Source organism: Heloderma suspectum, chromosome 5 (assembly GCF_057233095.1).
Source record: "Heloderma suspectum isolate Gila_16-S chromosome 5, 16-S_ref, whole genome shotgun sequence".
Lineage (NCBI taxonomy): Eukaryota > Metazoa > Chordata > Lepidosauria > Squamata > Helodermatidae > Heloderma > Heloderma suspectum.
This window is the reverse complement of record NC_139462.1, coordinates 128,198,391-128,211,838: the sequence shown is the minus strand read 5'-3', so window position 1 is coordinate 128,211,838 and position 13,448 is coordinate 128,198,391. Positions and strand designations below refer to the sequence as shown.

At 43.7% G+C, this 13,448-nt stretch overlaps 1 protein-coding gene across 8 annotated transcripts in view; it reads left to right on the top strand.

Moving 5' to 3' along the window:
• The window catches only part of MARCHF10 (membrane associated ring-CH-type finger 10), a 99,104-nt gene that overhangs the window by 82,225 nt on the left and 3,431 nt on the right, over nt 1-13,448 (top strand). For all 8 annotated transcript variants that reach the window (XR_014792219.1, XM_084857386.1, XM_084857382.1 and 5 more), the window contains one exon: nt 158-191. Coding sequence is in view for 7 of the 8 variants with exons in the window: in XM_084857386.1 (XP_084713512.1) it covers nt 158-191 (34 nt within the window). In the remaining variant the exon portion in view is untranslated. The remainder of the gene's footprint in view (nt 1-157; nt 192-13,448) is intronic.

Sequence of the window (13,448 nt, the reverse complement as noted above, 5' to 3'; positions counted from 1 at the left end):
ATGTCTCCATATTTTTAAGGCATTTGTTTTCCCTCCTTCAAAGTGCTTTTTTCTAGGCCATTTCAACCACATTTTTCTCTGAGATGATGAAAAATTATGTGTCTGTTCAATGTTATGGGAGGCAACATATATTAATCCTTTTTTTCTTTTCTCCTAGCTCTCAAGACAACCTAGAACAGAGGAAAATCAAAGTAGGTTTATATAGGGTTTACAGGAGCCCCCCAAGATGTTTGCTACTTAATCATTCTCAGTCGATTTGTGTGCTGTTCTTCACAAAGTCTACACATTCCTAGATCCAATAATTACTACCCACCCTCACTTTGCTAAGATATTAGATACCCCTGCTATGCATCAAATCAGATGGTTAAAATATATTTCATGGTGACTTATGTGATTCTGCATCTCACTCCACTTTGCTTCAGCAGTCTGGAACTTTGCTATTAACTGCAGAAGGGAATACTGGGATACCCTAACTCTTCCATTTAGAAAGATTGAAAGTTACTTCTAATATTACATTGTTCAACATCTTTTGAAAATATATGCAGGGCAGTAGCCAGAAAATGGCCCAAATTGCATGTTTTTACAGTCTCCATTTGGGTCAGTGGGATGTGATACACAGCTCATCAGGCTCCCAGCTCTGTAGTTTATGCATAAATCCTGCACTTCTTGTAACCATTCTGTAATTTCTGGCTGTTTCTCGGCGTTCAGTTTTATGAAATACGAGTAGCAAAATACTGATAACACATAACACCAATTTGTGGGTTGTTTAAGAACATCTTGGCAGGAACGTGCCGGAGCGTGCATGTGTGCTGCCTCCAGTGCACATCTCACTTCCACTTTCAGCATACAACCTACAATTGTCCTGTTCGTAGGTTGAGAGCATGATGTCTGAACCTGAGCTCTCTGTTTTGTTTAGGGTTAATCCTACAACAAATTGTAGGTTAACTCTGGATTGTCTAACTCGTTAAGAACCCAAGCTGTCAGGGTTTGGATGTCATGCTCACAACCTACAAATGGTGTGATTGTAGGTTGTTTACTGAAAGTGAAGAGTGCTCCAAAGGCAGCATGCTCTCTTGCTCCCACTTGTGCCCAAGAATGCACTGATAACCCATGGGTTGTCTTGACATGCAAACCGGGTCTCATTTCAGATGCAGCCCTAAGCATAACAACCAATGGGATTAACTGCTGCCCATTCCAGCTGGAACAATGTTGCCATTGTTACACACAGACAAGTACCAGAATGTAATTCATTTATACATTCCCATCAGGTGTGAGGAGACACCCATCATGGGTTAACTCCTCCCACTACCCAGAACAGGCAAGAAACATGTGACCAGGCTTGTTGCCTTGGTCTTGGCCTCTGTGGTTCCTCCTAGCCAGTTCGTTCCTTCCCTCTGCCCAGGACAGAGCTTGTTCTAGTTTCTCTTTCAAGAAACTCTCTACTCAGGCCTCTTATTATCTTATTCCCTTCCTATTCTTGACGTGTATCTTCTCTCCTTTTCCAGTTTTTCTGTTCTCTGCTTTAGAAAAAAAAAGAGCATTTGTTTTTTCCTTGTCTTGGCTTTTTCTTGTTTTGCTACAAGATGTTTCCAACAGTATTTGGACCCCAACTGCTGCTCGTAAAGCACCTCCCCCACTCATATCAGAAGAGCAATTGGTCTCTGCTGCTTCAGACCATGAGGATTGGGGCGGGGGGGGGGGTGTTGTGTCCAGGCAAAGCTGGCACCTGATTCCATCAGCATTACAGCAACCAATTGATTCCAACACCATTACAGCAACCAACCCTCACATAATGTAGCAAATGGAGCTGATATGGGGAGAACCCATCCGGAATTGGAAGATGCGGGATTACATATCCTCTTCTCCATTCCCACCTCACCTGAGATTGATCCGGACATCAACCCAGAAGTCTTTGCCACATGCATGAACAATTCTGGTGAGCTTCAGAGTGGGAACAGGCTGTGTTTTACCCATCTGTTTATCACCAAAGATCATTTTCGTTTTCCCAGACCTGTAACACTTGCATACTCCGCCATCCCCAGAGAATGAAATACAGATATAGCAGGCCCTTTTGGATGCCCATTCTTCTTCCTCAAATGGCTAAGCAAGTCTGCCTGCCCCTCCCAAGATCAGGGGAAGGCCCATAGCTCAGTGGTAGAGTGCATGCTTTGCATGCAAAAGGTCCTGAGTTTAATTCCTGGTACCTCCAAGTAGGACCAAGGGTCTGAATGGTCATAAGGCAGCTTTTAAGACCCTCAGCTCACCACTGAAGGTGAGCATTTAAGACTAAAAGGGTTTTGCATGAGCATCTTTCAGACTCGGATTCTCCTGTTTTGTTAGATGCAGCAGCACAATTAGAAGGGGAATAGTCTGATCTGGGTTCAGTGGAAGAGCCTTCCAATATAAGGTTATTTAATAAGGATGACTTTCTTCCTATTCTCTCCAAAGCTATGGTGTCTTTACATATTCATTCCTTCGTTCAAGAACCAGCTAGGCCTCCTCCTAGAAGTGACACCTAGCTAGAAGTGATGCCCAGCCAAAGCCAGCTGATCATGAGGCCCCTGCTCCTTTGTCTCTCATGAAACTGGTTAAGGCTGAATGGAATGCCCCCCTTCAAAGCAGGAAGGCCTGCAACCTGGCAGAAAAGTGTGATTCTTTTACCAAAGAGCATTATGGAAGAGCTTAAGGTGCCCTTGGCTGATGCTCCTGTAGCAGCCTTTCTTTTGGGAGCCATGAATCCTAAGGACAGGGACAGTCTGCTTAAAGAATCTAGTGAAAAGCACATTGAAGCAACGTTAAGACTCATGAGGCCACTGTCTTGGTCCTTAGGGTTTCCTCCACAGCACCCTTTTTTCCTCTAGGGTTCTCCCTTGGGTAGAGGACATCATTTACAATAAGGAGTTGGACAGTTTCACCCTACTTAGGAGTTTATTAAAACTATATAAGACACCTTTATCTTACATGCTACACAGGATTCCATGATTTATACGTCACGTTTCATTGCTCTATCCTGCTCTAGATCGAGTCCTGGCTGTTTGTAAGCAAATACAGGGAGCGATGCAATAGCATAGTCAAGTTGGCAAGCAAATGGTCAAGCACACAGGTTTCAGTCCAAAGAAGTTTAGGCTAAGGTAGAAGTAGTCAAAATCCAGGCAGAGGTCAGAACACAGGCAGGCAGGCAGGCAGGCAATGAGGATTAGGTAGCAGCAGGAGTATTCCAGGTTAATAAGCAAGAGGTCAAACACAGTAAATCAGTCAGGCATGTTACACAGTCCAGAAGCAGGGTCATTAGGCAGTCCAGAAGGGTAGTAAACAGCATCAATCACAGGGCAACATAATTCAGGAGGCAAGGTACACGGCAGAGGCTGGATGGACCAAGTTGTTCCAACACTGGCTGGGTTTCTAGTCAAGATTTTTAAACCCAAAGCCAGCTGGACCCCACCCAGAGCTCAGCTGCAGCAATCAGAGTGCCCTTCCCAGAGCCTACTCCTGAGGAGGCCCCTTTCTCCTAAAGAGACCGTTTCTGGAGGTGAGCACTCCTTCGCACAGGAGCCCTGCTAGCCTGTTGCTTGAGGCGATGACAGAGGTGGCTCAGTCTCTGCCTCAGAGGCACAGTCCCTTTCTCCTGACAGGGATGGCCCTGCAACCACTTCCCCAAAGGGCTGAGGTGCCTGTGGGTCTGGTGGCAGTCCCTGGTCTGGGGCACCCTGGGCTTCCAGGGTCTCTAGCTCCTCCTCTGCAGAGGACTCCTCCAGTCGGGGCAGGACATGCTGCAACTACAGTGGCAAGATGTTCACTCTGGTTAAACCACTGCAGCATGGATGCTTATTCCAAAGGAAACCTAGCCACTCTTAAGAATATCTTCGTGGAAACTAAAAACAAGAATGCTATGCCCACTTCTAAGAGAGATGAAACCTAATAGGGCCCTTGGTTCTTTTTGTACCTTCAGGTCCCCATTCAACTTTTCGGCCTTGTACTATAAGTTCTCAAAGCCTACCTGGTCCTGAACCAGATTAAATCCTCTACTCAGGGCAAAGTAGGTCCCTCCCAGTCCTCCCAAGACGCCTTGCCAACAGTTCTGACTTCTCTTCCTGCATGTGTGGGAGGAAGGATGCAACACTTCCTTCACACATGGAAGCAGACAGCACCAGACACTTGGACTCTAAACTCTATTCAACACAGATACTTTCTGAAGTTTCACTCCACACCCCAGAAGCAGGTTTGTTCCTTCCCCCTCTTCCAGGTCAGTCCACAGGCAGTAGCTAATGCCCACAGCTATTGCACATCTCCAAGAGATGGGGGGCCATGGAACCTTGCCCCCCCTCCAAGCAACCATCAAGCAGGCTTTACACCAGGGGGATTTCCGATCGGTAGACCTCACGGAGGCCCACCTCCATGTCCCCATAGCTATACAGCACAGGAGATTTCTGCCATTTGCTTACATGGGGTACAGTTGCCAATACAGGACAATGCCCTTTGGCTTGGCATCAGCACCAAGAGTCTTCTCCAAGCACATGCTGGCAGCGGTAGCTCACCTCTGACTCAAGGCCATTCACATCTACCCTTACCTGGACAACCTTCTCCTGTGGACCCCATCACTGACAAAGGCCCATCCAGGTCTACAGATCACACTGGCCTGTTTCCAGGACCATGGGTTCTTAATTCAGAAAGAGCCACCTCAAACTCTCCCAATCCCCTATTCATTTGGGAGTGGTTCTAGACACCTCCAAGGGCATCAAACATTTTGTTGTTCAGTCGTGTCCGACTCTTCGTGACCCCATGGCCCACAGCACGCCAGGCCTTCCTGTCCTCCGCTCTCTCCCGGAGCGTGCTCAAGTCCATATTCATTGCATCAGTGATGCTATCATCAAACATTTAGCTCCAGACAAAATCTCTAAACTCAGGCAGGTAGAAAAGCCCCTCTTTCAAACATGCTCAGCAGACTTTATGTTTCTAGCACAAGCCTTTGGGTCTCATGATATCCTGCCATAGGCCATACACTCCAGACCCCGTAAGTGGCTCCTCCCATCTGAAACCGAAATCATAGGCTCCACATCAGAAGCACCATACCTCACTCAGTCAGAATATCCTTGTTCTGCTGAGAAGTGCCATGGAACATTTCAAAGGGCACACCTTTTCAAGAGCCATGCCACATAATTGTGATGATAGATGCCAGCCTGGAGGAGTGGGGGCAGGGAGGATGCATATCTCTGGGGCCATCCTATTCAGGATCTCTGGCCTCCTGGAGTCAAGCACCACAGTATAAACTGGTTGGAGCTCCAGGCAATCCACCTCTCCATCAAACACTTTCCTCAAGACATAGGCCTTGCTCTGTTTAGTCAGAATACACAACACAATGGCCTTAGCCCTTAAATTGTCAGGGAAGGATGAAATCAAAATTCCTATACAAGGAGGCCTCCTTCCTCCTCTAGGCAGAACACAGCATCCCATCTGTTATTGCACAGCACATCCAGGGGATCCTAAATATTTATTGATTTGATTTATACCCTGCCTTTCTGTCAAAAAGAAATGGCACTAAAGGCGGCTCTATACAGAGACCAACTTTCTAAGCTAACAATGCCATAATCCCAGGGGATGAACTTTGGCGATTACAATCTTCAGCAGCATTGCCATCATTTTAGCAGTTCTGGGTGGACCTCTTTACCTTCCCTCAACAACCAGCTCCCACACTTCTTTGGACACCTGGCTCCCATGGATGCACTCCACGCCCCTTCGCCCAGGAGCAGGCTATATGTGTTCCCTCCTCTTCCACTTTCGGCCAGGGTTTTTCAGAAAAATCATGGAGCAACAGGCAGCTCTAGTGCTCAGAGCTCCATTCTGGCCCCGGAGGCCGTGGTTCTCAAACCCTTCAACTGGCGCAAACACACCCGTAGTTCCTTCCCTTGAGGACCAACCTCACACAAACACTGGTCTGGCATTTGGACCCCGACAGGCTACATCTAGCTGCTTGGCTATTGAGCACAGCTTCCTCTTGCTAGGCTACTCCACCAAGGTAACTGACACCCTATTTTCCCCCTGGAGACCAATAACCAACCGAATAGATGAAATAACTTGGAAGGTGTTCTACGTGGGTGTATAAGAAAGCAACTGGACTGTAAGACAGCAGGAATCAAGGAATTGCTTCTATTCCTCCAAACATGGCTAGACACGGGACTCAGAGCGAACACACTTCGTAGACAACTTACAGCTGTCTTCTGTTCTCTAGACCATGCCACAAGCCACTTGGTTCGCAGCTGCAAGTTCAGCGATTCCTCAGGGGAGCAACACTGCTATGTCCTTCAGCTATACATCACTTCCCAACTTGGAGCCTGCATGTGATACTCTCAGCCCTTACTGGTTCCACTGTTGAGCCGCTGAGAACTGACTCACTGCATTTTCTCTCTCTCAAGGTGCTATTCCTCACAGCTCAGTCAAAAGTGTCTCGGAACTAGCTGCACGCTCCTTGAGGGATCACCTCTGTTAATTCAACAAGGCCTTCCTTTGTTCCCAAAATTACTAGTTTTTACACAGAACACAAGAGGTGGTTCTCCCTTCTGTCCTAATCCTTCTCATCCCTCAGAGCAGGACTGGCACTTCCCAGATGTTAGGACAGGCAGCAAAAAAAACAACCACTACCATAAAATAACTGAGGAACCGTGATTTACAATTCTGTTTGTTTCTTTCCATCCTACTGCATTGGGAAAGAAACCCTCCCATACCACCCTTGCTAGGTGGTTCAAAGCATGTATATTTGTGGTCCATGATGTTAAAAAAACCTCCCTGAACCTGCAGATTCCACAGCACACTTCACCAAGTGTGCCTCAGTGGTTTTTCTCTACAGTCACTCCATTATTGGATATCTGCAGAGCAGCAGCTTAACATCGCACATTCATTAGGCATTATAAAATGAAGGAATATGCTTTGACTGAATCAGCCTTTGGACATGGAGTATTACAACAGGTTCTCCCTCAAACTAAGATTCAGCCTGCTTTGGGGTCCACCCTATGGGAATAGTAGCTTTTGTACATCCCATGATGTCTCCGCGCACCAGATGGGAATGGGAAGTTAAGAACATTAGAAGAGCCATGCTGGATCAGACCAGGGTCCATCTAGTCCATTATTCTGTTCACACAGAGGCCAACCAGCTGTTGACTGGGAATCCACAAGCAGGGCATGAGCACAGCAGCACCCTTTCATCCATGTTCCCCAGCAACTGGTGTACATAGGCTCACTGCCTCTGGTACTGGAGGTAGCACATAGCCATCAAGATTAGTAGCCATTGATAGCCTTTTCCTCCAGGAATTTGTCTAACCCCCTTTTAAAGTCATCCAGATTGGTGAGTACTTACCGTGAAGTTCGATTCCAATTCAGTGCGCAAGAGGCATCCATACCACACCTTGTGGCAGACTTGGCAATCTCATGTTTTTCCAAAGGGAATGTGCTGATCTCTAAGATCCCTAAGAGATGGGGGTTTGTTCTGTCTCTTCAGTTGTCCGTACATTTTCTTCCTTCTTTGTTTCTGGCTCCTCAGTCACTACTCTGTCTAAAAGCTTGGCTAGAAAAAAACTGGCTGGGGAGAGCCACAGAGGCCAGAACCAAGGCAAAAAGTCTGGACACATGTTCTTGCCTGTCCTGCATAGTGGGAGGAGTTAAACCATGATGGATGTCCCCTATGCACTGAATCGGAATGGAACATCACAGTAAGTACCCAGCTTTCCATTTAGAGCCATGGCAGAAGATACAGAAACCCCATCAGTTAGTTAAGAATTACAAAATTCATATTTTAGGATATTTTCTTAGAGACAGAAATTTGAGGGAAAGGCATTTCTATCCCTGTGCAGCATAAATTAGGGTTATTGGGGGATTTTGTGATGAACTGCATTAAAAACCTAATTTGCTGTGCATTTGAAATGTAGGAAGTGTTCCTTCCTGATTGTTTGTTGCAATACTATGTAATGATGTTATTTATCAGCACTTACAAACTTTGTCATTTTTGAATGCCCAGAAGAAAGGTTCCACATTAATTTGTTGTAGCCTGTACACCTTTAACAAGACCAGTGCTTTTATTGATTATTTCTGAGGACAGGCATTTAGGGCCCCCTGTAAGGAAATCCCACTTGCCTGCATTGGCTTAAAAATGGGTTTGATGTTACTTTGACATGGAGATCTCTGGGAGCCGACAGATTTCACCATGGGTGAGATTTAGGAGCTTTAAGACCAAATTAGGTGTGAGTTTAAATCTTTAACATGCCTGACTTTTGTTCTTTAAATGAATAGGGGGAGAGTAGGATCAGTAATGTGGGAAGGGAGACTTTAATCCCTTCTTCCCCTGCTGCAGTCCCAAAGAAACTTCCAGTGGCGGGACTCCTGTGGCAACAGAAAAGCTAACAAATCTATGGCACAAGCTTTTGTGGACTAGAGCCTTCATCAGATACATGAAGCATTAACCTCAGTTGGCAAGTACATACATGGGTATAGAGAGAAAATATATGCAAAACGTTTTTTTGTTGAATTGGAGTGAAATTTAAATTACAGAAGTAGTTAGACTGTACAGAACATTCCTACTCCTTCCATTCTTCTCTGACAGTCTGAACATCTACTTTACTACATTCAAAATGACTTTTATAAACAGCTATTCTAGGTTTAGGTTTCTGTAAAGAATGAATGAGTTCCTCCAACAGCATAGGAAGGGCCCTGCTGATGGCCTGTATATAGACCCCAAGAAATGTTGTAGCTGAATGTATTGCTAACTGGCACTAGCCAGTAAATGATACCTAATCCGCAATACTGAAAAAGGTAAACATTTATCATTCAATCCTATTAACTGATCTAAAGTGTAAATGCCAATATCAACACATTTCCTCCACATGAAAGGCTGTCTCTTTATTTTCAAGAATGGATTCTCCCATAAAGTTAATTTAGCATGGGAATATGGATCAAACTGCACCTGATGAGACATTGCATGCCAGGTCTTTCTCTGTTAGAATTATTAGTGGATCCATTCCTTTCTTTTTAATACACCTAGATCCTAACACCAGCCAGCCAGAAAGAAGCGCCAAATAGGTTGACTCGAAAACAACCCATGGAGGATTATTGAAAGAAAAAGTTGTTTTCCAGTAATTGGTATGAGTTAACAAATAAGCCTTATGATATAAACTGCAAAATTAAATCCTCCCTCCTTGATCGGCAACTGCATCCTCTAGCGGCCATAGGACTGCGCCCCAAAGGTATTATTTAGTATTACTGATTTTGGTATAGAAGACTCTAATCTACTGATGAAGAACAGCAAATCATCTGTGTATGAAGCCATTTTATACTTAACGTGCTCATGCACAAAGCTGGAAACGTCTCTACTCTGCCTAACTGCACACGCCAAGGGTTCCAAGCGCAAATCAAATATCAAGGGAGACAGGGGACAGTCCTGCCTTGTGCCCCTCTCCAAACTAAAAAAAACTTGAAAGAATTCCATTTGTCATCACCCAGGACACAGGAGAGAGAGAAGTAACATTCTGATACATCTTAAAAATTCCTGTGGACACCCAAATTTTTCCAAGTTCACGAACACAAACTGCCAATATAATTTGCTGAATGCTTTCTTAGCATTAAGTGAAATAATCACATCTGAGTCTGTTCTTTAAGAATTTAAAGCAATCAGATTTACTGCAAGACTTAAATTATCTGCTCCCTGTCTCTGCCGAATAAAGGTCTGGGGAGGGACAAGCTGAAAATTGACTTAATAAGGACTTCACTGTTTTATCCATGTTCTCTTCCTGTGTAAGCTTAAAGGTTTTTTTGTGATAGGTGTATGCAATAATCCTTTCCCTCAAATCAGCTTTAGAAGCTCCCATTCAATAGCACAAGACTGGGTTGAACCCTTATTAATTTCAAAATATTCATCAGGTTCAGAAGCCATCTGTGTTTTAAAATTATCATCATTAAGCAGTGAAATATTCATATACCAAGTACCAAAAGATTTAACAGAATTAGATGATTTGATTCCTAAATGAAATGGAGCATGGTCTGAGATAGCAATTCTGTCACACACTGAAACAGCAGAGAAGAAGCCAAAAAATAAATCTAAAACAATTTTGATGCACACGTGAAAAACAGGTGTAATCCCACCCTGAAGGACGCAACATACACCATGTATCAGTCAAACCTAACTCAGACATCTAAGCCTTCAGTGCTGGATCACAGACTGAAATTTGCAAAGGAGATTACTCCTGTCCCAAACTGCATCCAGAATCTCATTAATATCCCCACTAATAATGAAATTATTGTAAGTAATAATAGGAAGCTGACTAAGGTATTCACAAAACATAATAGACGAATCTAAATTAGGACCAGATCTACTGGCCATGGTGATTACCATATTTCTAAATTTAACCATCAAAATAAGAAAGCATCCCTCTGGATCAGATATTACTTGTAACACCAGTATTGGGGCTTTTTTGTGTCTAAGTATAACCGTTAGCTTTCTTAGAACTGCCACTAGCATAAACTTCTCCTACACAATTTTTGCAAGGTCTGTCCTTCCACTAAAAAATGAGTTTCCTGTAACAAAGCAACATTCATTTTAAGCTTCTTAAATCTGGAAAGTACTGCTTTCTTTTACTGGGAGTATCCAGGCCCCTAACATTCTAAGTAATAATGCCACCCTATTTACAGCATATGCAGAACTTTACAAAAGTCTTGCACAGATAGAATCCATATACTATATGAATTTGAAGGCAACTCCTTTGGTTATATTTCTAAAGCATTCCATCTCCACAAAACAACCCATATACAAACAGTATCACCATTGCATATTCAAAATATCCAGGACTGTACTTAAGATTTCTATAACAACAAGCCAGACGAATAAGTAGACTAATAAGAGAAGAAAGTGAAAATGGAAAAAAAAATCCAGAAAATAATCAAGCAGCCCCCAATAAAAACCACAAAAATACAAAAAATTAAAAACGGACCAAAAAGCCCACAAGGAAAAACAAAACAGCACTTCCAGGCCAAATGGCAGCATATCCCACTTGCACAGCCCCCTCCCCCTGCTAACAAACAGCTTTAAAATCAAGCCATGCATGATACTGTCTCCCCAGTGCCAAATATTAAAATATGTGCACACACATATGCATACTATACACACACACATGCAATTCCAGTTCTGAAATGTATAATCCCTCCCTGAAGGCATATGCCAAGAAGAGCATCTTACTTTTATCACAAACTCAGTACAAGAAAAGGAAGGGAGAAGGGAATTCCATATTGACACCCCCACACACACAAAAGAAAGCAAGGACTTAGAAGCTTTTTAAAGCCTTGGGCAGCTTTAGCCCCCCTCCTTGGGTCTAGCAGTTGGACTCATGCCACAAAGAGAATATTTTGCCACTTCTGGTGCATTAAACAGTTTCAGACCAGTTGCTATTCTTAAACAAGATGGCAAGAAAACGAATAAAATACCGAAGATTCCTTTCACAAGCCAGTTCTTGAGACTTAGCAGATAAACAGTGTGCATTCTCTATCTCCTCAGTATAACCTGGAAATATATGCCAGTTGATGGCAGCATAGTTGGTTGTATTTTGGCTTGCCTCCTGCATCTTCTGCCTCATTATTCTGGCAATTGCCTAATTTTCTAGCTCTCACTTGTGGGAAATCATTCCCTTTGCCAACTACATTCTTTTGTTTTGTTTGGCCTAACAGCAACAAGGAAGGGTGCAAGGGAGAAAGTTGAGCCAACTCCCCACCCACCCTTTACTGCTGGGATGGCAATGGATTTGCCTGAAGAACCCAAGGGAGATGTTATGACACTATTTAGAGCTGTGTAAAGGTAAAAAGGTAAAGGTGTCCCCAACCAGTCATATCCGACTCTAGGGGGTGGTGCTCATCTCCCTTTCTAAGCTGAAGAGCCAGCGCTGTCCGAAGACACTTCCGTGGTCATGTGGCCAGCATGACTGAACACCGAGGTGCACGGAACGCTGTTACCTTTCCCGCCGAAGCAGTACCTACTTATCTACTTGCAATTTCTTGCTTTCGAACTATGGCTGGAGTTTAAACGTTGATCAAAGCCTCTATGGGAATGTTGCAATATTCAGTTCACAAAATATTTGTGAGGCTAAATATTGTGGAAACTCGAGTTTCACAGCTGGAAGATAAATCCGGGACTTATGAAACTGTGTTGTCTGCAGCCATCTAATAATTGGGATATGTGAGCAGGCTGAGCAGGGTCAATCAACTGCCTTTATGGAGTCCTTCTTATGTGGCTTATTGGATCTGTCTGAGAACTATCAATTAGATCTTGAGCCCTCTTGACAAGAGACTTAGCCCATTTATCGTGATGTTTTCTTACGGTGCAATCCTGTGAGGATGGCCATAAGCTTCCGAACTTACAGCCATCCAGTGCAGAGTGGGAGGAGCAGCAGAGATGAGCTTCGCCTCTGTGCTCCCCCTAGTCTGCGTTTTGGCTAGATGGGCATTTTTGCCTGTCCAGCTGAGGCATCAGGGAAGGGGAGGGAAGGAGTTCAGTGTCTAGGGGCCATGGGATTGCTCTCTAAATGAATTTATTTAAAGAGCTGCGAGAAACCAGGGAGAAAATCTACATAAAATAAGCCCAGTGGCCATTTACAAAAACAGTAATTGGTGATAACATAATAATCCTCCCTTTGCTATGTTAATTATGGGAGAGAGGGAACCATTTACTTGATTCAGGATTCCTTTCTTGTGATTTGAATAAAGACAAAGTTTTTTTTTTAATATCACTCTGTATAAGTTCATCAGCTCACCATTATAGTGATGTCTGTGTTATCATCCAACAACATTTTGTGAACGGCAACCATTAAGGTAATCATCACGGTCTGTACTTTTTACATTTCTGTTCTTTCTGACAGCACAGTCTGCATTCTCCCCCCACCCCACATCTATATAAATCTACCAATTTGAGGTTAACACTTCATGCATCTGATGAAGTGAACAGTGTCCATAAAAGCTTATGCAAAAATAAATTTGTTAGTCTTTAAGGAGCTACAAGACTTGGTTGTGTTTGCTGCAACAGACTAACACAGCTACCCATCTGGAAACAAGTAAATGATGTGTCTAATCAGTGGTGAGGAGAAATACACTGTGCACATGCCAAGAGGAGCATCTTACTTTTTAATGTCACATTTCAGAACTTACCCCTGCATTTACAAAAGCTCAAAGCAAGCTTTGCCCACACTCCTGACTTCTTGAGTTCTGAAGAACAAATACTATAGCTGGACATATACATGTTCCTGTTACGTTAGCTTGCAGTCTAAAAATACAGTGACACAAGCTCACACTATCAATAAATGAAGCTGAAAGAACTCATAATATAGATTTGCTTTAGTGGCTCTTTTCATAGAATCATAGCAACATATAATTTGCAAGCTGCAAAAATCATTCTTTCGGACATAGCGTCCTGCCCCACCATCAAATTA